The sequence below is a fragment of the Euwallacea fornicatus genome, chromosome 12, assembly GCF_040115645.1.
Source record: "Euwallacea fornicatus isolate EFF26 chromosome 12, ASM4011564v1, whole genome shotgun sequence".
Taxonomy (NCBI): domain Eukaryota; kingdom Metazoa; phylum Arthropoda; class Insecta; order Coleoptera; family Curculionidae; genus Euwallacea; species Euwallacea fornicatus.
The window spans coordinates 1,825,378-1,852,144 of record NC_089552.1 but is presented as its reverse complement, the minus strand read 5'-3'; the positions used below and the strand labels follow the sequence as shown (position 1 = coordinate 1,852,144).

Genomic DNA, 26,767 nt, shown 5'->3' with positions numbered 1-26,767 from the left:
GGTTCCAATGCATGTGGATACTATTCTTTTTAAGTTCTCTTGTAACCGGTTGAACGTGTCTGGAATATTAATTTCTAATTATCGGAATGTAAACGAAGGTTTACGGAAATTGAGAAATGTAAGGGCGAAGATTTACGAGTGTAGTCCCAGAAGTGGCCAACCTAACACTGAAAGGAAAAACGTTTTGTGAAATACTACATTATTTCGTGCTATAGTCTCCTTCGAGATTAACACACTTTCCCCCCTCCCCCACTATACCCTGCTTATAGTAAGAAGCAACAAACGTCTTAAAATATTCATTATTGGCAAATTTACGAAGCAATTTTTTCGAGTTTGGAAACGGAAAATAATCTGAGGGAGCTAAATCTGGCGAAGGGGGTGAACATTAGACATGAGCTTTTCAAAGCTTAGTCCTTGCAGTACAGGCAAATTAGTTAACAAAAAAATCACCCTCTACACGTCATGATCCGACCCTTCTGGGACCATTCTCCTAGTAGCTGCGAAGCGTAGAGCTGCATCTGCGAAAGGGATCGGGTGAAAATCCATGAAATGTCAAATATTTGCTGTGATCGAGTCATACAGGAACTATGCATGAAACAGAGGATTTCCTCATAAGGAAACTGAAACAACCAGTCAACAGGCAAAACTCATGCATACTTAATAAGCGTAATATTCGCGTTATCCGCCCTTACTTTGAACTCAACTTTTAAGGGTATCAAGTCGAAATAATGACTGGCAGTCCAGTAGGATTTCCATAAGTGAATTGTCAAGAGAAATCTGAGATAAGGGTCCGATAAAAATGTTTAAAAAAGAAATGGGCTCTTTTTGTTCATTAGCTATGTAATGATGGAAATATGGTTCGTGAATCTGACGTTTGACTTGCACCCTTTCGTTGCAGTTGCTAAATATTGTGCAGTGTTTGATTTAATGTATTACGAATAGATATTTTCCAGACTTCTTCCAGGCTTGCCAGTAAATTTTCTCCGTCGAGATGTCGTGGCACAATCACTCGCGCAACGAAGTCGTTAACGATATATAATTTCCAATTACTCGCGGTGTTTTTCAGATCATTTATAACTACTTGCAAAATCTATTTTCTGTTTTCGCATTTATATGAAATTCAAACCAAATAAACTACGAATAAAACTAAATCCCTGTTTGTTACCTGCATGTATCCGCAAAATATTAATGAAGTATCCTTTAATAACTAAAATCCAGCAATTTTGTATACTTTCCTAGAGCATTAATTTTATCTTGTTTACACACAATTCCCCATTGCCTTTCGGATATTTCCGAATTGTTTAATTTTGCCTTGTTTTAAATGAAAAAATCGCCGCTTACGTTCTCGTTTCTTTTTAAACACTAAAAACTTCTTACTACGCACTTCCTACATTGGACTCATCGTCAATAGGCCTGAAACGGCCCTTAAAAACTTCGAACCTTGTATTTATTTATCTTGAACACAGGGCGTTTATTAAATACTTTTACTGACTTCGAAGCATGAATCTTTGACTACTGTTACGATAAAAAGTTCATATGAACAGGAGTCCATATCGACATGATTCTTACAGGGGTAAAATTTTTTTTTATGGGTATTTTCATTATGTTTTTGTCCAGGTTAGTTCAGGTTGTTATTGTCACATGTTCAGAAGTGAATTTGACAAAGTTATAGGACTGTTGGTGACAAGAAACTCGAACGTTTACCTAGTTTTTTGTGCAATACCAGAAAGCACCATATATAGTGTATAAATACTAAGAGTTATGGTTATTCAAATCAAACTAGAACATTTTAAATGGCGCCCTTTAACATTGAACCAAAAACTAAGTAAATATTTGAATTTTTCATCACCGATACTCCCAACATCCAGAATTTCGCCAAATTGATTTGTTATTGAACAAAAGTACAATCATAACACGGAACAATTTTTTTTTTTAAACCCTGTACCTCAAGCACTAAGCCGACGTGAATTCGTGTTCATATGAGCCTTTTAACCCTTTAAGTAGTTACATTGGCATTCATCAACATCTTTGCTATATACCCCCATGCCACTAGTATCGAAACGGTTGAGTAGAAATGTAGTTAGAATGACTCGCAGGCCTGATGAAAACTGGATCAATTCTTCCTGGGAAAACTGACTGGTCCATCGCCGTCTTTCTTGGATGGTTGAAGGATTGAGCCGTACCAATTGCTCAGCCGGTTCTACTTAACTTGTTTGGAAACGCAATCTTCTGGTCGTTGCTTCCGCCCGTCCATGTTCTCTTTCCGGTTAAAGAAAAGCTTATCCCGGAAGTTTCTTTGCTTGAGGTTATGTCTAAGCCATCGGCATCGGTTCGTTTTATCCACTCAATATCCCCCACAACCCCTTTGGCTAGGATTCTAGGGATTCGACCCGCGCTTAGCATATCTGTAATGTCATCGCAGAATCGCTCCGAAGAGTCCCTCTTACAGTTAAGCTTTTGAACTAAAATTAAACTTTTGTTTCCTGGACAGCTCAATGGAATTATGGTGGGCATGCTGCTATAAATTTCACTGGAAATGTACGGGACAGGTTTGCATAATTAACAGGATTACTTTTATAATTCCTTCAAAAATCCTCATTTAGCGCGGAAGGAATAAAAAACTGAGGCAGTAAAAATGCTATTTTTAAAGCATATTTCCACCAAGGGCTAAGTGTTAATCCAAATTAATTTGTAGAATACATTATGACAATCCTCTTAGAGCATCTGTAGCAAAAACGGGAAAAAGCCACGTAATTTACAATTTGAAAACGGTTGCGCAAATAAAATGCCAGCTGCACTTACAAATCCATTCAAAACGGGCAGGAAAAAGGAAAGCGATGCTCAGGTTTTTATCAGGGCCTTTTTTAAATGTTAAAATCGCCGAGTTTACTGAGTTTTAGAATCTTTATTATTTCAAAACGCGAATATCAGAGAGGGAAACAGCGAAACGTACAATAACGAAGACAAAAGGCCCAAGTGTATATCATATTTACAGTTTAATGTGGAGTGACTGTACAACACATTCACTAAAATTCGAAATGAGAGGTACATTTGATGGTTTGCGTGTTCTCATTATCTGCGATCTTGGCGAAATAAATGCGAATGGGGCATTTGACTACTTTTTCGCATTTTCCTGAATTGCTTATCAAAATTCCAATTTGTTAATTTATTACGAAACGCCAAGGTGAATGTGGACTTCTAGAACAGTTTTTCCAGTCGGAAGTGGTTAATTCTGGAATTAAATTTTTACATTCCAATGTGAATGCAAGTTTTTGCAATACAGTATCTGTTTCGCTGCAATGGACATGAAGTTTTAATGAGTGCAAGCAAGAGGCAGTTAGGTGATTGATGAGTGCGAGGGTGATAGGTCACCGTCGTTGACTCGCAAACAATGCTCGTTAATCCGAGGAAGGATCATGTCACAAAAAGGGCTTGTTTTTCGATTGATGCATTCTAAAAATACCATTTCTACCGTAGCAGGGCTACATTAAAATTTATCGTGAAATTTATTTACGAAGAACGCATTTAAATTTGCATATATGCGCGTAATTTACGACCTCCAAAATCACGTAGAACTGCACCCTTCCACGGATTAAAGCGTACTGCCTACGAGTCGACGACGTTAGCCGACCGCTGACGATGGAAAGGCGAAGGACAGCCTGTCTCCCTCGCACTCATAAATCGCCTAATTGTCTCTTGTTCGCACTCAATATAGCTCCGAGTGCTTAGCAACGAAAAAGGTACTTAATACAAAAACGATGCTCCAGGGGAAAGATTTGAAATGGAAGAATAAAGGCGCGTTTACAGGGGTAGATAATCACGATCGTGAACCACGTTTTCATGGGGTACGAAAGTATCAAATTACCGAGTCGGGCAAGAAATGTTTTACAAGTTTGACATCCGAATTCACGATCGTGACGTCTTTCGTTTCGATTTATTTCGATTTTTCTTTTGGGAATGTACTGTGCACGCACTCGTGTAAACACGTCTTAAGTGTGGAGACAGTTTTTCCATACGAATTAGTCAACAAGCTTGAGATATCAATAAAGAGTAACACATTAGAAAAGATGTAGCGCAGCTCGTTTAGTATGATAAGAATGAAATTGACGACGGACTGGAGTACCTGCACTCAGGACAGTAATATGGCGGAAGAACAATTTCCGGGTGTCTAGCATATAACCATACGTCATAATAAAACAAAAACAGACCAAAAAGGTTATATTGTCGCGTTGAGTTCGCACTATTGCGGGCACCCGAATTCGCCACGAGATAAATCGTTAAGCCGTAAGTAATGTAACGTGACAGGATCTAAGGTAATTTATGACAGTTTTGGCAGATGTTTTCGGAACCAGATGGTATTTTGCATAGATAGATCTCTCGTAGGGAATTCCAGTGCGAAAATCTACCTCAAGGGCAACACATTTACAGAAACTATGAGATAGCTGTCAAGCGTGAGATATGCACATCGTGGTCCAGTGACCGTCCATAACTTTTCCTCATTTAGCCGTTTTTCCATCCCTTATAATCCCCAAGATGCCCGTACATGTGGGCGAAATTTGGGCCGCATTGTATGATGTTGTTGTTATTGTTGCGGATAACAAAATGTGCTTAGTAGTTTAATGAGGATGAAGAATTTTCGGATCGATTTTATCTACCAAACTCGGATTGTTGTTGACAGGTATTTGAGGTTCACTGAACTGCTTACCATGATATAGGCTTTGTATCAACGCAGGTCACCGCACAATTCCGCTGTATGTATGACGGTATTTTGAATAAAATGACGTCGATATGACGAAACATTCAAAGCACGCAAAATGAGGTAGAGAGCTGCTTAATCGAAATTGTCAGGCAATAGAAATTGTTTCATCATATTATCCGAAAACCCTATTCGAGCATTATTTAATCCTCCAAACAAATTTTAATATTTCTAGTTGGCATTGATTCGAAGGCAATTAGCAGGGACACCAATTAGAACAATAAACAATAACCACGCCACTAGCGGAAGTGTAACATGGAATTAATTCAACAAATCTAGTTTTAGCGATTTAAACGTATCTCGCGGTCTATAAACAATTCCAATGACGGATTATCCGATCATGCTTTGCCGTTGTTTTCAGTTTGTTATTCTTCGGTTCGATGCCTTGCGGCGGAAAAACCAGGACTATACGGAGTTTTAGAAATAAACGGGCGGTAGGGCCGTTCATCAACGCCATCTATAGGCATTAAATTATTTTGCGGTATTAGTGAAATTTATGCGTTCGGTATGGACTGTGCTAAATTAGCGATGAAATATGTGACATATTGGTTAGTAATTGAGCTAAAGCCCGCTGTGACGATAAGTAACGCCCAAACAATAAATCTGAAAATTTTAGAGAGAATCAAAGACAAAATCTTGTTCGAATTTACTGCTATCACTGGGTCTAAACAGGTTAAAATAATTGAATCCAAATGTTCTTTCGCCCAAAAACTTTCCATTAAATTATTTCGCATTCCACCTAACCACGTTACGTATAATTTGTACTACAAAGTTACATCTTCACTCTATAAAGGAAGTTGTTGGTTCGATTATCTTATAGGTTTCGAAGATATCTGCCCGAGGGGGCAAATTATTATTAATGTACTCTTAACTTTAGCGTCGAGCTAATTTCTGCAGAAATCAACCTATGTGAACGTTCGGATATAAATGAGGCTGCAGTTAAAGTTGACTGCACATTAGCAAATTGGCTCTCACAGCCGTAAAACATTTTTGACTTTGTCACGCAATACTACTTACGTCTTAATTATCATTCTCAATTCTATTATTATCGTGCTGACTGCCACTACGTTCTTAAACATATACATATTTCCTACAAATTCCATTTGCGCCAATATGCTTGGTATTTATGTTGTTTATGAAATTTGATTTTATCAATGTGCCAGCACAAGTGGAAGTTTTCAGGCAATACAGATTTGTCATAAATAACGTTCGAATATTCAATTTTTCAGAGGTGTAACAAAAATAAAATTATCATGGAAAAAATTTATAAATAGTGACTTCCATTCCTTATTTTCTGCAATCTAGAAATATAATCTATTGTCTTATCAACGCGCCAATGAAATGAATATTGAATTTACATTATTTTCATAATTTCTGTAAAATCTTCGATATCTGGTATTGCCAGTGTGTTACGTCGTTTCGCGTATGGTTCTCTTGCTGAAACGAGGCTGAAAAGTTTTTTGAGTGTTTAACAGCGACTTCATGCTCGTTATCGTTCGGATTATAATTCGTACCTTTACGAAAGGCAAATTGAAAGTTTTTTGTGCGTTTTCGTACCGATATTGTTTCGTAAATTATTGCATCGAAGTATTCGTAATCCGAAACTATTAATCGGAACAATTGGGCGTCCTTTCGATTTAAAGACTGATGAGACACATCAATAATGTAGTAGAACCGAACGTGTCACCCTGGCTTTGTTTCCTTGGCCACCCCGATCTTCAGACCTATAACTATTTGAATATGTCTGGAATATTATAGGGAGGAGGTTACGAAATTCATCCTACAAATCCTAGCGGCTCTGTGCAAAGTCATAATGAGATCCAGCTAACGCAGATAATGCTACCCGGTAACGAGATCCTTCATGAGGACGTCGATTATCTCATTGAATCGACGCCTGGACGTGTCCAGGAGTGTATAAGATAACGTGGAGGGCCGACACATTAAGTTTCTTACGGGTTTTAATAATCGAATTTGTTTAATTTTTTGTTGCTGTAATTACAAATGTTAGTATAAGAAACATGCACGCTAAGAATGATTTAAGCCCAGTTTTACCGGGCATTCTCGGTTCTATGTCACGGAATATAATTTTATTTCATTACAATCACAATTATCAGACTGTACAGGGACTTTACATAAAATAATTAGTTTTGTTTCTGTTATCTTTTAAGCTCGTTATAAAAGTAAACAATCTACAACTTTTTTCTTAGCGACACCCTGTATATTGCCATTTAACGTACAAAACTGAGAACCAAGCGCGGAACGCTGAGTCTCCTTGCTAATCCGCATTTGCCTTTTGCGGGATCATCTTCGATAATTTTTATAATGTTTTCCTCAAGATTCTGATTGTGAACGAGATCTCGAACACCAACGTCTCGCCAAGGAAAACTCTGACAAATGTTCAGTTGTTGGGGAAGTTGCTGTTCTGAAAAACTACGGCCATATTCTCTAACAACTTCGAATGCATTGCGGCGGGCAAAGCCGTAAATAAAGATCATATCAGCATAGTTTTCGTTGGTAAATGTTGTTGAATGCTTTTTTCAAAGAACGCCTCTTATTAAGCGCAATTAAAATACAATTGAGCACTGTATGCCATATAGAACTGGATTTTTGCTCGGCGTGTGATTTATTTTCGTGTACTTCACATATCTATGGAATTAAATACGAACTGCTTTTACTTCAAAAAAAAGTTACCTCGCTCTTTTTTACTCCGAACGGCAATCGTTTGGAAATATTTCACGTGTATTTTGCTGAATTGTTAACTTGATACTCACTGAGATGCAACGGAAAGAAGTGTGAGTGACAAGCTATTGGCTAGAGCTATTCGTGATTTTAAACGCTTTTAGTTTAGTTGTCAGGCACCATCGAAACACAGCGAAAGTGTTGTGTGATTCTAGGCCTTTTAACGTGGTGAAAAAAAAAACGAAGCAAAAAATGAACACCAAATGCTGCACAAACCGTTGGGTATCGGAGCCTGTTCGTATCACTATTTCGACGACACCTCCGAAAGTGTCTTCCCCCTATCGCGGAACACCCTGTGCGACCCGATTGGGGGTCGTTGATCTTTTCCGACTTCACAAAACTCGCGATGACATTAACACTTAATCAAAACTAACTTGTCTTCCAGAAAGTGGGCGCGTCGACACGAGATGCAGTTCCAGATAAACAGAACATATACGAAACAACAAAGTCCGCTTTATTTTAATGCATATTACACGCCACGGTGTTATTTCGTCTAAATGAAAAACAATTCAGAACAAGCGAACGTAGTGCAAGACTGAAAATATAAACAGATTCTGGCGGCCGCTTTACTTCAAACAATATCCAAAGTTAGTAGACAGTGGCCCCTTGTGTTTAGTTGCTCAATCCAGGTTGTGGAAATTTTACGGTTTCGCGGGATTGCTCGACTAAAGCGATATTATGCGCTTATTATGCGCCTCCGATGTTAGTTAAGCTCGAACTGGCTGTTTTACGAATATTGGTGCCTCTGGCGTCTTAGTTTTAGCCTAACGAGGGGTGCTCTACTATTCCTAAAGGAGATTTGGAAGAGAGGTATAAATCGCAATTTGCTAATCCAATTATTAGAAGAGGTACGTTTGGTTTGAAAAGGAAAAGAACTCTTATCCTGCATCGCTCTGGGTTACATATTACCGGAACCATTAGGGAAATGCCCTGAAAACGTTAATCCTAGTTTAACTAAAAGCCAAAATGAACAACGCGAACTTCCTGTTTGTGCCATATTATTTTGAACAAAACTATTTGAATTATTCTAACGAAACCATTTTACTTGCGGTGAGATCCAATACCAACGCGTCTCCGTAATACAAAGAGAAGCTAATTTACGGCACGTGATATTCTCTGGGGTGTGTACAAACAGTAACAAATCGTGTCCCAACACGGGAAAGGGTGGACATTATGTCAAGTGGAAAGTCGGTAGTGCGTGACAGGGCACATCGAATAGAGACGAAATGATGTGAGCCTCATTAGTCAGCCCACCTTAAATTTTTTTCAGAAATGATTTTCTTGGAATTTTTTATTCACTTCAGCGGGGCCAACTAACATGCTTTTGCTTTCGATTCGTGACGCATTAGTGAGATTATGACAGCCGTCGTCGCATATAAGGGTCGAGAACGAGTGAACCTTTAAGAACCTTCGTCACGTCACAGCAGAGGAATCCGTTTCCTCTGCGGGCACATCCAAATCACGAAAATTTTACTTTCTGAGCCATCCTGTCTTTTTATATTTTAAACCCCTGTCTTGTAAAATCCATTCTTAAACCTGCATTATGTATAAGTCCCTCAGGGAGTTGCCGCCAGTCAGTAGGCCACAAACCCGTTCACCGTTGGAAATATTTTCGGTATGGACGTAACTCATTCGAAACAAAGCTAAATATGCAGAGTGGACAGTCGCTGAAAATTAATGTAAAAACATTTCACCGAACACATAAATCGTTTAATTAAATTCGAATTAAATTGTACTTCACAGCAATAATAATTACGGGGCATTATCTGTGTTTTTAAGGCGATAAATCAAACGCTTTTAGTGGATTCGCATATCGGAAATTCGGTAAAACTGTTAATAGTTATTTGCTAATTGAATTTTCTAGCCCGTTTCCAACAATAATTGTTCCGAGTAAAGAACTGTACAGTGTGTAGTCGTCAAAACCGAAGGAAATTATTGGGGACATCGGCAAATTACTTGTCACAGTCGTTAATCGTGGTATTTATAAATTATTGTTAATGTTATTTCGGCTTCGTTATCGGAGAATGTGCGTCTAGTCAATTCAAGTTGGTGCAAGTTTTGGGATAAATGTCAATTAATTCGGAACAAAAATAGATGAAAATAGATGGGCAATAACCTTAACCGCAATAGAACTCCAGGAGAGGTCCGTAGCAACTCGAGGATGTTAAAATTCTACCCAGTTTTATTGCTTGTCGGTTCGAGTTAACATAAAATCTTGCAAATTTGCTCCATTATAAACTTGATTCGAAATTCCCCCCAATATCCACACGGCTTAATTCGAGATAGGTTAGAGTCCCGATTAAGTTCCCCCAACTTCCTGTGGTTCAAATCAGTTGACTTTTTATGTACGTCACAAGTTTCATGTAAGCAGTGATGCCGCATCTTTTCGAAGCTAACACGTAACGGGGACGCGCTAGCTCCTTGCACCGACTGGTTGAGAGGTTGGGCAATGTACCAACAATAATAATAATAACAACAACACCGGCAAGAATTAATCAGGAGCATTGTTTTGGTCTCAGCAAAAACACATTTTTACCGCCAAAAACGGAACAAAAACGTCCACGAATTAAGCGGCAACCGTGCAAAAAATAGCGCTGTGTTTGGACATTCAAATGTATCGTTATTCTTTTTTAACATACTAAATGTATATGAGTTGTAGTGTTACGTAAGGCGACTCTCAATTGTTACACTTTGCGACGCGAATAACGAGTTACGTGATTTGAACCATACAAAGCCTCCTCTGGTGGTTTAGGAAATTCGAAGTGTCTTGGAAGAGACCTTTTTCAAAATTTTACACATTTGGGCACGTTTGTCCATAATTTTCCAGAGATTATATGAAAAAAAAATCTCAATGCCATTAAATTTAAAGTCGAATTCCGTGTAATATTACCAAGTTTCAACCCCCCGAATTTTGTAGCTGCGGTTGACTACCAGCAACTGGAAAACGAAAAAAAAAGAAATTTATTTAAGTTAATTGAAGAAGCAAGCAAATTACTCAGTGACCGTGAATGAAACGGCAAGACACCACAACTAAGTGCCAGGAACTATCAGAGCATGACTATACTAGAAGTAGAGGAAACAAGGACAGTACTAAATTAAATATTATTAAATAGTAGTAATGTACATCACGAAATATGGTTCGTGCAGGTTTAGTGTGATTTAATATGGTCAGGGATACTCGGCCGGTGACACATGATATGGCCAGATGACGAATGATGTTAACAACGAGAATTTCTTCCATGAACTGGCGTTCTTCACATTTAAGTCCCATTTTTTGCTTAATTTATCGAACAATTTCGCTAAGTTTCGGGCTGTTTATTTTCGGTTTCATTACCCATTTGCCTGTAATAATCAATTCCAAACAACGCAATAACCGCGATGTTAATTTACTTGCAAATTTTCGTTTTTTAATTTCATTGCTCGCCTCATACTCACCGTGCCCTCTACTGCGTGAGTGATAAAAATTCCAAACTTGAACTATCGAACGGGGAGTCGAGAGTAGGCAAATCCTCACGATTTTTGCCATTTGGTTAGAAGTTTGGATAGATTACGAAAATCAACCAGGGCAGTTCGTGAAAGATGATCGTCGCTTAAGGTCGATTTGGAAAATCTGAACGGCATATTTTTGGATTAGTCGGAAGATCAGCAGCGCCCCGAGAGACTTATTTATTAATTATCCTTTCAATCTAAAGCAAAACGTTTTTAGATAAAAAAAAAATTTAATTTCGATACCTTCATAACGCCTTCCGGACGTTGCTGGTGCTAGAAGCAGCTTAATTTTTAAGTTCCCATTAATTTTCGTAAGATGAGCGGGAACCTCGTTCATACATTATGTCTAATCATAATTCGTTTGCAGCTGTAATAACGTTAGAAAATATAGTGCCTAGATAATAAGTTTCCGATGGGTGATGCCATAGGGACCAGGATGAGTGATGTTAAAGTTATAAAATTAGTTGTTCCAGAGCTTAATCGAAATTTCGCTCGTGAGCGCGAAAAAGCTGTTAGCAGAAAATTGCGAGATTGCCATTTAATCTCGAGCTAATTCTGTTAACCTTTTCCTCTGGCGTGGTTTATTTTTAGCCCGGCTTCACAGCAATAATAGTTGAACTTTAACTGGCCAACCGGATGGTTAATCGTATCGAATAATCCACTCGAGATTACTCCGACGACAATGATTCGAACTTTTAAATTGCAAGACATCATGCGAATTTGTAAAAAGGAAATTTACAGACAAAAGCTCGAGCGGCATTCTTGTTTTGCGGCTTCGCGTGTCTAGCATTAGTTAGATAAAAATCTATGTTACCTTTCAGGTATTATACTCAATTATTGTGGTAATATTTAAGCTATGTGGTTTGGTTAACGCGTGGGTAAATATTTTTTGGCACGGAAGAGTTGGGTCGTTAGCATAATGTGGGTCGGAGCGAATTGCCGAAAAAGAATTGCGTAGTGGAACACGAAGCTATCGAAGAGACTCCTTAGTCTGTTGGTAATGGTTCTAGAATTTTTATGGTATGTAAATTAATTGCAAGAATAAATTTAGAGAGACACCCTTAAGCCGGTAATTTCGCTGGGTCATGAGTGCGGTAAGATCACACTTTCCCCTCGTGGAAGCTTTAGAATGTGAACCAGTTAACGCGTGCAATTCGCGGCCGCAAGGCCACCGCTCACACTAATTTTGAGTAAATGTGCTACAATAATAGCGAACTGTCCTAGCACTCTTATTTTCGAAGGGCAGTCACTCGACAATCCCAATAACATCCTATAGAAATCAATTATCTGGGAAAGGACTCCGGCAAATTCGACGATTTTCGATACTATTCGAAAGGACAACAGCACGAAAAACGGTCTAAAATCCTTTAAAAGAGGTTCAAAAACTCACGCCGCCTTGTGTCCACACAATCGATGATGAAGTAAACAAGAATCAATTAAGAGTGAATTACTGCCAGTTCCAGCTACGGCAAAGATCCCATCGATTTCTACCAAATCGCCAAACAACTTCTTAACTGTTTCAACATTGGCAACGAACTACATTCTCACTTCATAAAGCTTCATCCCACCTTAAGTAATCTTTGCAAAAACTTAGCTTGAAGTGCATTTGAGCCTTAGATTTACAAGTGTTCTTCCTAAACCTCGACCTCGACACATCTTAAAAGTTCGAAGCTGACTTCTTCTTACTTTAAAGATGGATTGATCTCGGTAGGAAATAGTGGTTAAAGTTCAATTCCAAACGGATCATCATTTTGGAATAAATAAATTACTTTAGTTAACACCTGTGGTTAATCCTAAAGCGATTTGTGGAAAACCTGAATCTTGGAGGAAATTCGTGAGATTGGATCTCACCAAGTCTGAGCGGGACGCTTGAAAAATGGTTAGAGCCTTCGATTAATGACGAATCACATACTTTGGAGAGAAATAAGTAGCTTGTGTAATAAGTAACATAACTCATCCACACTGATTTAGAAGTTTATTGAACCTGAACTAACCTGAAGTATATGAGGTAGTTTCCTGATAAGTTTGGCCCAATTTGGCGGAAAATCTCTTTTGCGCTAATGTCGCTATTGTAGAAAAATCATTTATTAAAAAAAATGGTGTATTTTGTCTTTTATCTTAGTTCAGGCTAACCTGAACCAAATGGGACATGAAGTGTGTTTCAAGCTGGGGTGAACACTTAACCAACAGTAGACAACTATTTGAAACCTCTTCGTAATTGATATAAAAACTTTAGCTCAGAGTTACCTTTAACCGTGACTTAGTTCGCATGCAGTTTTAGCTGGACGTCGAAAAATCGGCTCCAAGGGCCAAAGGGCGATTGTTCTCTCATATGTTGTTTACCATAAAAAATCACGATTCTCGCAAACACCCAGGCTCTATTTCAACAATTTCATGGAAAATAGATTGCAGTTAAAGTTGACAAGATATTAGTAATTTGACTCTAATCCCAATGTAATGAAGGGTATTCATGAGGTTCGACAAAGTTAATCTGGGGAATGGAAACTAAATCGGACCAACTTTTAATGAGAAATACCGTATCGCAACTTCTCTATTTTTGAGAGAGGTTTTACAAAATAAATGAAAAAGTGAGCGTTGAAATATCGAGGGTGTGTCTTAGATAAATTCATCTGTGATCTGTTCTCAGTCAGGTGTTTGATGGTAAATATAAAATGGCCAAATCAACGCTCGGCGTTTGCGGTTTACGGCCTAGGGCTGATTTACTTTAATTATCACCTGTTAGAATTTTTCGATAAAACTTTTCATCTCGCACGTTCATCACCCTTCAAAGCTGCACGATGGACGCAACGTCGGACCATAATTAATTAATTTCAACTTTTATCCCATGACGGGTGTTTTAAGCCAGTAAACTCTTTGAAGTTTTGTTTCCAGTGCTTTCGCATCATCGTATTAATCCGTCGTTGAGTGGGTATATTAGGCTTGAATTCAGTTTTATAGCAGTTTGAAAAAGTAAATTAATTTTAAGCCTCATGCTCGTTGGGAAATGCCACCTTAAAATGCTCTTTCGTAACCATTCCTATGTGAAGCGCTAATACGATATATGTGCTGAGTATTCAATCGGAAAGCTAACCGCCTTTCCTGTAAATGTCCTCATCGAATAACTCACTGAAATCCTAGGAATTCAACAGTCTATGGCCAATTTGCTGACGATCGCAGGTCACGACATCAAGCGCTAACCAATCGAACGCTGCAACCTCCTGCCGCTTGCCGAACGTCGGTCAACTGCACTGATAAATTGAATAAGATTACTTACATAAAACATGCAGCAAAATTTGTTCGATAACATCTTCCCCCACTCCGTTGCTGGCCAGACACTCGTAGATTCCAGCCTGATGTCGGTCCACCTTGTCAAATGTGAGAACGGACGTCGTGACGCTCTGCTCCCCCCCTGGGAGAATGTTGTTTTTTCGGGACCACGTGACCTTCGGAACAGGATTTCCTGATGATTTGCATTCGAGACGCACGGTGGATCCCTTTTTCACTTCAACACGTCCGCCCGATGTTACGTAATGTATTCTAGGCGGAACTGAAACGGAGACCGGAATGAGAAAATTGTTCTTTTTCGAAGGTTTATTGGGGTGAAACCGATAAATTACTGAGGTAGAGCAGAAAAGCCTTTTTCTAGGAAAATAGCTATAGCTCCCAGTCAAAGGGCAAATTAAGCGAGCCAGAAAGCATCAGGCACACATTTCTTGCGCCCTAATTGGACAGAGAGCTCAATATTTTCATGAAAGAGTGCACCTGACAAATATGTCGCACAAAAGCTGCGGCATTGTGTTTTTCCCTGGCAGGGAAATATTTTCCTTTGTGACTCGTAATTTATTAGAGTAGAGCGAGACCGCCTTTAATTCTGCGAAAGTATGTTGCTCATATCTCTTTCGACAGCTACCGTCTGCAACTATGTTCCGAGTTTTATTTAAAAAATCATATCCCCATCACTCCGTATTTCCCTAAAACTTCACATTTAACCTAAAAGTTAGGTGCATTAAAAATAATGACCTTCCTACATAGTTTCACGCAAAAAGTTACAGGATTAAAGTCCTAGTGAAGATATGAAATCCCGGTGAGCTTACGAAACACGTTTTCTATTTTTGCTTCAAATTTAAAAATGTTAATTGGAAATACGATTTATTTTGAATCTCGTTAATACTAAAACAAGGCGGGCGTAGCAAAAAACCAAACGGCTTGGCCATTAAGAAATTAAATTGGCAATCCCTCTGGAAATGTATGAGCCATCATTTGGAAGTTTTAATTAGGAAAATTTAATGAGCCAAGAAAAAATTTAGTTTTAACGGCCTTATTGGGGGAATCTTTAATAGGAGCTCCGAAACAGCCATGGTGGTAAATCAATAATAATTTCTACTCAATGTTCCACTAAGTTGAATCCGACAAACTAAAAATATTTATACTTGAATTTTTTTCATCCCTGTCGTCTGAAAGTTAGAAAGTGGGTCAAAACTCAAGCACAAAATCGTGAGATATAAGGCTTGGGAAACAGGACTTTCCTAGTTCATGCTGGCAAACGCTCAAAAAGACCTGCGATTTTCACGAGCCAAGAAATATGTTTTTTAATAAAACAAGGTCGCGTTTAAAAAGTAAATAACTTTAAAATACAGATATAAAATTTTTATAACGTTTGAATTTTATAATAAAAGGCGTTGGATGGGAAAATTGTTTCGTTACGAGCAATCGTAAAATGCAAAAAATGGAAAATTAGGACGTAATGTACACGAAGCACGACGAATTCAATGTGGATTTGACGAACTTGTATGATGGCTTCGATTAAGAGTTTCCGGATGTTTATCCTTCAGGGTGTTTACTCGATGGGTTTCAAATCGTTATATTAACGTCTGAGTATCTAAAGCAGTTTAGAACGCAAATAAGTGCATACGTTAATAAATGTACATCAATGTTTTATAAACAAAAAGAGCTTTTGAAATATTGGACAAAAATTGCTGGTCCTGCTTTAAAATAATTAAGGTAATAACGATAACTCGGTTGTTAAGCTGCATTATGGCACGCGATATTCTAGTTTGAAGGTATTAAAAAGTTACAAACCTTTACGACTTAAAACTTTTCTTCTTGCTCCTGGGGTTTGTAATTTTGCGCAATTTTCATATTTCTGCAAATGTCTTGTAATTTATTTGACATGTGCCTCCTTCGTAAACGTTCCTTTAATGAGCTCCACGCGGGGCAACATTTATCAAGTCTAACTAACCTCGTAACCATTATCCGTCACGAAGACGGCACTAGTAGGGTACTTAGCACCTATGGTTCGAATGACGTAACTTTTTATGCACGACCCAGGCGTAATGTCAGCAGCGACGCCACATCACCTCAGAATTAATATGTAACAGGACTTTGTCAGGTGCCGGTGCAAAGGTACGATAAAGAACGCGACATGTCAAAATACCAAATTAAAGCAAAAAGTCGACAAATTATACGGCAACCGTGCAAAAAATCTGGTTATGTGCAGACATTCAAATGCGTCTTTATTATTTTTCAGCACATTAAATCTGTCACTTGTCATTTTGCGCAAGGCGACTCTCAATCGGTACATTTTGTGACGTCAATGAAAAGTCACATCATTTGAACCATAGAAACACCTTAGGCGGGTGTGACCAGGACGTGTGACTTTCTTAGATCACATGTATTTCATTTCAAAATGAAACGCTCTGAATACTAGTGCGATACAGGGTGTCAATTTTTGGAGCAAATATTTATCTGCGGCCAAATTGTCTGCAAATTTGAGACTGCACGGTTCGCTCAATATGTAAAAACATGAAACGTGCACGTCAAGCTTATCCGTCCGTGATATTCGGAAATCTTGGAAAATTTTGACAAGGAGTGAGAGATCGTGGTGGTCATTTATCAAATAGGACGCTTCGCGTACACTCGTAATCTTGTTACAAGAAAAATTTTCACTTGTCTTTTTTTTTATTTAGATTTAGCTGCAACGCCCTACAACATCCAAGAGGTCTTAATGCAAGCCCTCAGAGTATCAGCTTAAGACGTAATGATCGGATGACCAATTGGTCACGAAAATCTTCTTTTTTTTGTTACTAAAAATTGTTTCGCTCCTTTACCCTCTTTAAAAAACGAAAACAAACATTGAAGAATCCTCTCACCAAGTATCTCGACCGTATGTGTAATTTCCTTGGGTTGTAAAGTGCCTATCTGACAAACGTAATCGCCGGCATCCTGGGGTCCCACTTCTTTGATCTCTAAACTGTAATCGGGGTTTAGAGTCACTCTCGGGTCCGGAGATACGACCGTCGTGCCCGCTGACAGCACAGCAATTCCTCTTTTCCACACCAGTACGTACGGACCTGGAACAAAATATATTTAAAGAGTTCCCCTTTGTTTGAAAATAACTATGGGGCAAATCGATAGGGATGAAAAGATTCGTTGTGACGAGGAGTGCCCGAGAAAATATCCGGGAGTTTTGGAAAAGGGCTTTTATGATATCGGGTGGTTTATTAATAGCTTGTGATGGGATGGAAATTTAGCAAAAATGCTGGAAAATGACATGGCGCACTCAAGTACTATATTAAACATTCGCCTTAGCATTACTGTCGTAATCATGACTCGTAAAGTAGAAAAAAAAACGTAATAATCACTTAATCAAACCCTGTATAAAACCGCAATGCGGGTAGAGGGAAACTGCCTCAATAATTAATCTAAATATTGCCTTTTTCCTGAAGATTAAACTTATTTTAGTGCTGGTTTTTTTTTGGGGAAAGACCGCTGACAACCTGGCAGGGGTGGAATGTACAGTATTCTCAGTGCAAAACAATCCACATCTGACATGTAGAACATATTTCTTTAAAGACCTGAAGATTACACTTGTTCACACATAATTTCTATGGTCCTTCATCCCGAACAAAGGGACATTTGATTCCTAATAGTTCTACAGGGTGATTATAAAAATAAAACCTCGCAGTATTGTAAATATACCCTGTAAGTGATTTCCCTCCAAGCTTTAATTAAAGCAATTGATTTAGATATCTGACTGAATCATTGAAACCGAGCTTTTATTTTCAAATTGAATATGACAATTTATGTGTTCTGCATTCGTTAATCCAGAACTCCGATCTCAAAGCTAATTTCCACTTTCCATTTTCTTTAAATTTCAAAAAGCCGTATTCCCCATAGTCTTTCATTGGGGGCGAAAACCTCGAAATCCTCCAAATCGTTTTTCTTCTCATCGACTTATAACAAATGACTGAAGATAGAGATTTATTAACTGTGAAAATGTGATTCTTTCTTTCCGGAATTAATCTTCCAAGCGACGCATTTGAACTTATTGAAACAGGTTAATTGTGCAGATATGCCGATATACCGGAAACTCCTGCAATTAGAAGATTTTTCCAATTTTCACAATCAACGTGGATTTTTCATCTAAAACATCGCAACACAAAAATAATGGAAAAGGATCGATCCCGACATAGTACGAAACATTTTTACCTGCATCATTAGAAGCATCGTTATTTCAAAATCAACTAAGTTGTGTTGTTTTTTTTAGGCAAATAAGTGTAAACTCATTTCATAGATGTAGAATAGTGAGAAATCACATCGATTCTTGTAATTCGATCTGCAGGGGAGTTTGATCGCATGATTTAAAAAGAGACAGAAAATCCCCACTTTGTAAGGATGGACTGTGCTGCCTGCGTGAGTCGCAACGTTTGCAACGTGTCTTAATAAAAATGATTCTAGAAACGTATCGGGACTAGCCATAACTGAACAGAGAATATGAACATTTTGTATCTGGAATTGGTATAAATTATTATCTGTAGGTAATTGAAATTTCTCCTTAGGATGGAATTTATGGCGGGACTTCAGTTTAGGACGAACGCCAATCCTGCTTTTTTTTGGTCATAAAACTAAACTGCACAGTTTCCCCGATTATCATATTCGATCCCGTGATGTCACACACAGGGCAGAAAAAATTTACATTGCCTGTCCATTGCGAAATTTCTAACTTTTAACAAAAAGATTACTGTGATTTTAATTGAAAACCTCGTAGGTAAATAATTCGATCATCACGCGTTTTTAGAAGCTAAAATTTAATTAAATATCGGAAAAACTTTTGTTATCGCATTCAATAAATTTTCATTAGGATTTAAATTTATTTGTTGTGCTCGAATCAATCTATTTTAATTTCCACGCTTCGGTAAGGACATAAAACTATACACATATAATAGAACATAGAATTCCGTTTAAAACTAGCAGCCGCAGTATCTGAAAAAATGTGTATGCATATAGTTAGATTAATGCTTGTTAAATGCAGCGGTACAGGTTTTGATTTTATTAACTCTGAAACTCAGGATAATTCCATATACTTCCCACTCACCAGGATTGGCCACTTGACAGGGCAACACTACAGTGTCCTTATCCTTAACCTTGAACACTTGACTAGAAGATATGAAACTGGGCTGGATCGCCGGTTCCATTTTGATTTTCGTCGCTTGCCATGAATCTGAAACCAATTTAAGTCGTAAATTGTGGTGCCTGGATAATAATTATCCGAATAGAAATCCAATACAAATAGCTCGGGCGATTTCATTCTATCTGCACGACAGTTAAACTCAACAGCATACAGATGTTACGGCTTAAACCCATCGCCGCCGGCAAATGGGAAACATCGTGGAAACTATTTAAAACGAGTTTCCTATTCGGTTTCGATTACTCTTCATTTCGGGGTGTATTGATACTACTTTGCCAGCTTCAAATTCAAATGGAAGTGATTATTCCTCTACGTTTTCCAAAGTGTTTTTTGGAATCCGCAGTATTAGCGCACGCTTTAGTTTTCCAAACTCTGATGTAAATGCTTGATGGCATTGGCGTGCATTCCCTGATATTTTCGAAAATATCTTCCTTGAAAGGCGAAATTGGACTTTGGGATTGATTTACATTAATAAACGCGATTAGGAAAATTTGGTCTTTTGGCGCCCCGAGGGAGAGAACTTGATGACGAAATTGACCGAATTTGGTCCATTACGTACTTATGTACCGATTTTTCTTCATGTTGCTTTGTTTATTTAACTTTCCTCCCCTATTTGACAACGAAGAAATCTTGTGCCAATTTGAGAAGTTCACACATGTTAAAAATTGACGGGAAAAGTGACGAACATTCATCTCTTTTCTGGTGTCGTCGTGTGTTTCTGCGAGAAAGCAACGGTTCATTAAGTATGAGAAGTGGGATCGACCCAAGATTGTGCGGAATATCCGGTGAAGGGAATAAAGCGCGCCGAAGACCCCTTGAAAGTTAGTTGTGTTTAAATTTTCATGTTCTATATCAAAACATAAGACCTTGTCGTATATTGGGCTTAAAAACGCGCGTTCTTGCTAATCAACAGTGATTACACTTAACTGAACTATTTTAAATAGATTTAACTCACACCGTTTAACATACGTATTTCGAACCTTGATACATGCTCGAAATTCCATTGTATTGCTGTTCAATAGCAACATGTAATATTCTGTGAAACTACCGGATGGATACACGACTACCAATTATTTATTATGTATGTGATAACTGTCTTTAGAATACTCCATATATTTTTTAAACCCTCCAGAGCAACTCTCTAACCTTAAGAGTAGAGCTCTGACTTGCTGAGTTGCCGGTTCTATAAATATTTAAACGTAACCGTTTTTGATACCAACGGGGAAATGCGAGCTCTGTTTGACCAAAAAAGATGTGAATACAAATGTGACGTTTCAAATAGAATATCCCGTACATTTTACATACATGCAGATACTGTATCGAACCTATGCACTAATTAGAGCATAAGAATAAATTAATACCTTCCTTTTGTATGCAGTACCCTTTTCGCTGGTATGCATATGGAATTTTAGTGAGTGCAAGCAAGGGGCAATTAGGCGATTGACAAGTGCAAGGGAGATAAGCTATCGTCGTTGACTCGCAAGCAGTCAGTCCGAGGGCGGATCATGTCACAAAAAGGGCTTGTTCTTCAATTGATGCATTATAAAAATACCATTTCTATCATGGGAAGGGTACATTAAAATTATCAAGAAAATTGTACACGAAAAGCGCATTTAAGTTTGCACATTTGCGCATAATTTACAATCTCTAAAATCAGGTAGAACTACACCCATCCGTGGTTTAAAGCGTACTACCTGCGAGTCAACGACGCTAGCCGATCGTTGGCGATGGAAGGGGAAGCGGTAGTCTGTCTCTCTCACACTCATCAATGACCTAATTATTTCTTCCTTACACTTACTGAAAATCCATGTGCATAACGGCGAAAAAGGTCCTGTATAAAATGGAGACAGAGGGTGGAAAATTCCAATAGAAACACTCTTAAATGGTTGATTTTATTGTTATATATTAAATCAAAATAATTTTGTAAATCAGGATTTGGAGATGTGACTGGTGCGAGTCCTGCCTATGTGTGCGATCTGAATTTAAAAAGCGCGTTATTTTACATATAACACCCCGTACGTTAGCAAATCTGCAATTTAGAGCAGTCGAAGAAATGCTCGTCGTTGCGTTGTTCTGTGAAATTCCAACATATGGGGTTCAATTCTGTATTCTATGGAGTAGAAGATTCCTCGAGGAACGACATCAAAATTGCCTATAAAAACAACGCCAGCATATAGAGAGTTATCCAAAAAACACAAGTTATTTTGGCATCATTCCCCGGGAAATTTCTGTCCTTTTTGCGAGAGGGTTCATGATTGCCTTTAGCTGTCATGGCGGATGGTTTCGTTTTCGTTGCTCGTCTCCAAATGCCAGTAGCACGCGTCCAATTGGAAGAATCTCATTGTTCTCAAGGTTCATGTCTCATTGCTTTTAATTCGGCGAATTTGTAATATGCCTCTAAACCGCTGAATAAAATATCCAAATGGTACTATAGATCTATGCAGTTTTGCTATTTTTTGTTATTGGAAAAGACCGAGCTCAAAGGGTGTTGCAAATAGGTAAAACCGTATTTAAATGGTTAAATGAAATAATCTTGTTATATGTGTGTTCGACTCTAAAAAATTAGCAACGTACTTCGCAAACGACCAAAAGAAAATTTATTAAATCCTAGTGAATCCTTTCAGCTTGTCATTCAAACGTATTAAATTCGTGCGAGTCCTTTCAACATGTCATTTAAATTGGGGAAGTTATGACATGGATAATATCACATGCTGTTGGAACAATGGAGCTTTGTAATAAGAGTTCGAAGACCCTATGATTTTGCCGAGAACCGATATTTTAGTTTATTAACTTGGAAAGTTTGTAATGAAGATTTATACAGAAGCTAAAAAGTTGTGGCCAAGGCGTCGGCAAATCGATTAGTCCGGGTAAAATATTAAATTTCAAACCCCTAATATTAAAAGTTAAAGAAAACTAATTTAAAGTTGCGTTTTGAAGGGATTTTTTGGCAAGTTCTTATCAATACACAACACACAACAAACCAACTCCGATGTGGCACATGGTGGTAACTTTTCTAATTTAACTGCTCTTGTCTCTGAACGAAACAAAATTGCAGAAATCAGTAAGTTGTAATCACACAATTAATTTCCAATTAATCGGGGTCCTGCTAAATAACCGTAAAAGCACCCTGGTGAAAGTAGGGAGAATTTCCTGGAGCCTTGTTTGTCATCGACACAAGCCCTAAACCCTCCAGGGAGGCAAACTCTCCACCGCAGCTTAAAAGCTCCGGGTTTACAACTTTACTTTTAAAGCTCCCCGCTCCCACTAAAGGATTATTTTATTACGTAATTATTTAATTGCTCCTGCAAATCGTTTATCTCGAGTAATTACGTGGGAGTCTCTTTGGGATTATTTTTTAAGGAGATGGTCTCTCATTAAGGTAACGAGATCGTTTGCTGCTACTGCTGGCGAGGGACACAATGTAAGAAATGATGCAAATCTGTGTTTTCGCAAGAGGCAGAGCCTTTTGTCGTATTCATCCAGGATCAACTGAAAATCCTGAATAAGAAATCTTTGCTAATTTCTCGGTTTTAATTTATCGTGAAAACTAAAAGGATTTTTTTCTTCTTCTGTCCTGCCCTCCCTTCCTGCACGTTGCCAACTGCTGCAGAGCTTGGTTTAAGGCGCTCAAGAACGCCACTACTTTCCCAGTTGAGGATCGTGCAGTTTTACATTCATTCTTCCCCTTACAATAAAATACAATTTTTAATCCCTGGAGGCGTTCTCAAAATCAAGATTTCATGATAGAAGTTGAATAATATCTACCTTGGGTATATAAATGAAATTAGTTAATTTAAAACTTCCCTGAAATTCTTAATTTTATTGAAATGGTAGGTTGATTCATTACCATCCACCGCAGATAAGGATGGAAATTACCCCACTTTATAAGGGTGTGTAGGTGTACTCTTTCGCTCCCATTACATATCCGAAAGGTTGACGTGTATAACTGCTCCATTATCTCTGGTAGCCATCTCTACATGCTTTAAACTCAGTCCAACGTATCAATTTATTTATCACTCCGCCCTTGGTGAGCAATAAATAATCCTCCCCTCTTTATTTAATTACTGGTTTAGCTCCATCAGATTAGACAAGTTACGGCTCAGAAACGTTATGGGTATACAACGATGGCAATGCCGATTCCAATTCCAATTTGTTGTAACTTCGCACCATAAAAATACATTGTTTTCGTGCATCCTCAAAGTTGAAACATAAAGGGCGCGAATTTGCAAGGATATACAGTTTGTGTTCTTTTATGGCCGGTTTTATTCGAGGGATTTTTATGGGGTGCGGTGGAAATTTCAATGGATAATCTTGAGGAAGAGCGGCAAAGCGAGTGAATTTAATAAAAATCTTTAACGGAATTTTAGCGTTTTGTTGTTTGAAATTCGATTATGCACAAAATGGAAATCGTTCGCAGTACTCATACGAAACACATCTTCATCACACTCAGAACGATCCATGCCGTAGTGTCAATTTTCGACTTATCAGTATACTGCAATCTTATTATACCTTTTCAATCCAATTCACTTACCTCCGGAGCGAAAGGAGGCATCTCGAAGACACACAGCATGCTACCATCCTCTCCGGAGTTTCCCTGAACGTTTTCCTTTAATTTTTAATTAATTTTCAGGGTGGACGTCTTGATGAAAGGAAAGTAGAGAAAGACAATGATGACGATAACAAAATTGGCGATCCTAGCATGATAGAGATGTAAATGAAGGTGAGACGACATATAGATACTTCACGCAGGGGCGTTCTATAGAAATAAAATTCTTCGTTCACTCTCAAACACGACAAGGAAAGTTTATCACTTTCCAGCAGACAATTCCTGGAAGCTGGAATCAACATTTCTAGGAAATTGCTGTTTTTTTTTTAAGAAAATGATCTTTGGAATGAGATATCACAACATCGAGGTCAGGAATTTTATTTGAGGTGAGAAATTTTGTGACAAAGAACAAACTCGAGATTCATTGTACTTTTTATATTACGTTTAATAGGTGAATGGACAGCGCAACAATAAGACACCCGTGTTGCACCGCTGAAGTACCGAGTTTGACGTATCCAACAAAAATCTAGATAGATTCAGATTTGCCGCCCTTATAAACAATCACTAACTCTAAGGTGTTGCTCATTTATTTACAAAAGAAATGTTAAGAAATTTTAGCTCGAGGTGCTGCATATCCAAAATCATTCACATCTGAATTAAGGCAATTTGGGTTAAACAACCTCGTCTCCGCCTCAGACATTTGTGATAGGGTGTTATAAACCCCATTTAAGCACACCCTGTAATTATTATTATTAAGGAAGAGAGTATCCCACAATTACAAGAAAATGCAATAAAAGCAATTAAAAGCGGCATTTCCGAGCTTTATTTAAGGACGTTGCGTCAATGGGCAGGCTTTTAGTGATCAGGTCAAGATTTTTTTTTTTTTTTAATTTAGAAAGGGAACGTTTTACTTTCGAAAAGAAGAAAGAGTTGCTTGTCTAATTTGCACGTTTTGGGCATCTTTTGAATGGATTCATTCATTGAGAGTTATACATGAATACATGCAGGCCGTACCATTTCACAGAAAAACGGCTGCCTAGCTGGCCGCGATATTTGTTTAGTAAAATTCGCTCCAGTGAAATGTAAATTCACATTTTGTAAATTTTGTATTGTAAATTCACATTTTCCATTTTCCAAATTAAACGTTGTCTACTTTCATTGAGTAATTCACAAAATTTTAATTAAGGTCTATCTAACGGCCGGAATACATCGGTATGTACCGAAATTTTACCGTTGACAGAGTGTTTGTTTTTTTTTTTTTTTTTAATAGCAAACACTAAAATTGTGAGTCGATTGAGATGTTTCATTTGATGTCCCTGTACATATAAACTAATTGACGCGTGAGGGGGACTAGTCGATTTAAACGTGTCCCTCGGTATCTTTGAATTTCCTTCTCGAAATCGCTCTATTTAAATGCATAGCACCCAATGAAAAATACAACAATAAATTTTTTTAACGAACGACCAGAACATATGGCGCGCAATTTTCTACCTGAAAGCGTAGAAAAAACATTTTGCCAATCAGGACTGGAAAGTTAATCAACGGAATCAACCAAATCATTTTCCGCGTGCCCGTGAAATAACGCTGTAAAAGTTTTAAAAGTCAATATCTTTGGAAATATGTTTATGTCATTGTTTTGTCAAACGAAAGGTAAAATTAAAAAAAAAACTAACAAAATATGAGTTAAAGTCGGAAGTAAAAAAATTACACGTCACGCGACCGAAAATGTGATTAGCAGAGCTTTGCAAGCTCCTGCTTGGCTCGCTCACAAAACACTACTTTCCGGTCTTGCAACGTAAATAACTGTTTCAGAAGAAGCAATTAAAACTTTTTATGTGTAGTGTCTTGAGGCATTTAAAAAGATTTGTTTAACTGTAAGATGTTTGTTTCAGCAAGTTAAAAATGCAAAATTAGCACTATAAACTGTGTAATGATCCGATAAAATCTTAATAGATAATAATAAATTGTTTTCTTGCCTTGTCGGTGTCGAGGTAAATAAGCGAACTGTCGAACTAAGTTCGCTTTTTTAAATATTGTTAAAACAGGGGGTATTTAAGACGCTTCGCCATTACACATGGCACAGATATCAGACCCGAAGTCGTGAATCTGAGCACTAGACGCTATAAACTTTCTTATAATAATGCAAATAAATCAACAATCTTAGTGATCTATTATTCGTTCTAACAAGAGAGGTGGCAAACTGAAAGTATATATTTCCTTGGGAGCTCGCAAGTTTTTGTGTGTGTTATTAGTATATGCCAATACATATAAATTTTACGTCAACTAGAGTGGTTTTAATTAAAACTGTTTTAGCAAATACATAAATGATCAATACACACAATTATTATTAAATAAATAATTGGGAATTGCAAATAAACTTGCTAAAACATAAAATTACACGCCTCTCGATTATTCGTGGCTCGCAAATTTACATTGTAATATTTAAATGTCGAACATGAGGCAAAACTTTATTTGAATTTTTTTTTTTTTTGTAACGGCATAAACGCGAAACTTTCAGTTTTTTCCAAATCGAAAGACAATAGGTGCTAATTTCTACCAAGATTCCTCTAATCTTCGCCCCACTGTGCAAGCAAACGAGACATTAATCTTAACTTGAAATTTGATTAGGCAGAACGAATTGGAATTACTCGAGCATTTGTAAAAGTCTTATTTCTAATTAAAATTTTTTTCGGGATGGGTAAAATTAACCGGGAGTTCCAACATGGCCGCTCCTATTTGGAATTTGTACCAAATATAAAGGTTAATGATT

General features: G+C 37.8%; 1 protein-coding gene and 1 long non-coding RNA gene across 6 annotated transcripts in view; one reads left to right on the top strand and one right to left on the bottom strand.

Annotated features, from left to right (window-relative positions):
- Positions 1-26,767, bottom strand: part of LOC136342397 (limbic system-associated membrane protein-like) — an 82,042-nt gene that overhangs the window by 15,230 nt on the left and 40,045 nt on the right. For all 4 annotated transcript variants that reach the window (XM_066288150.1, XM_066288152.1, XM_066288151.1 and 1 more), the window contains 3 exons: positions 19,359-19,484; positions 17,134-17,334; positions 14,259-14,531 (listed from right to left, as the gene is read on the bottom strand). In XM_066288150.1, the coding sequence (XP_066144247.1) occupies positions 14,259-14,531; positions 17,134-17,334; positions 19,359-19,484 (600 nt within the window). The remainder of the gene's footprint in view (positions 1-14,258; positions 14,532-17,133; positions 17,335-19,358; positions 19,485-26,767) is intronic.
- LOC136342399 (uncharacterized) lies at positions 8,084-25,290 on the top strand. 2 transcript variants are annotated; one of them, XR_010732635.1, is made up of 3 exons: positions 8,084-8,305; positions 24,082-24,383; positions 24,449-25,290. It is a non-coding gene; the product is annotated as an uncharacterized lncRNA (long non-coding RNA). The 2 variants fall into 2 exon arrangements; XR_010732636.1 differs by having other exon boundaries at positions 8,084-8,343.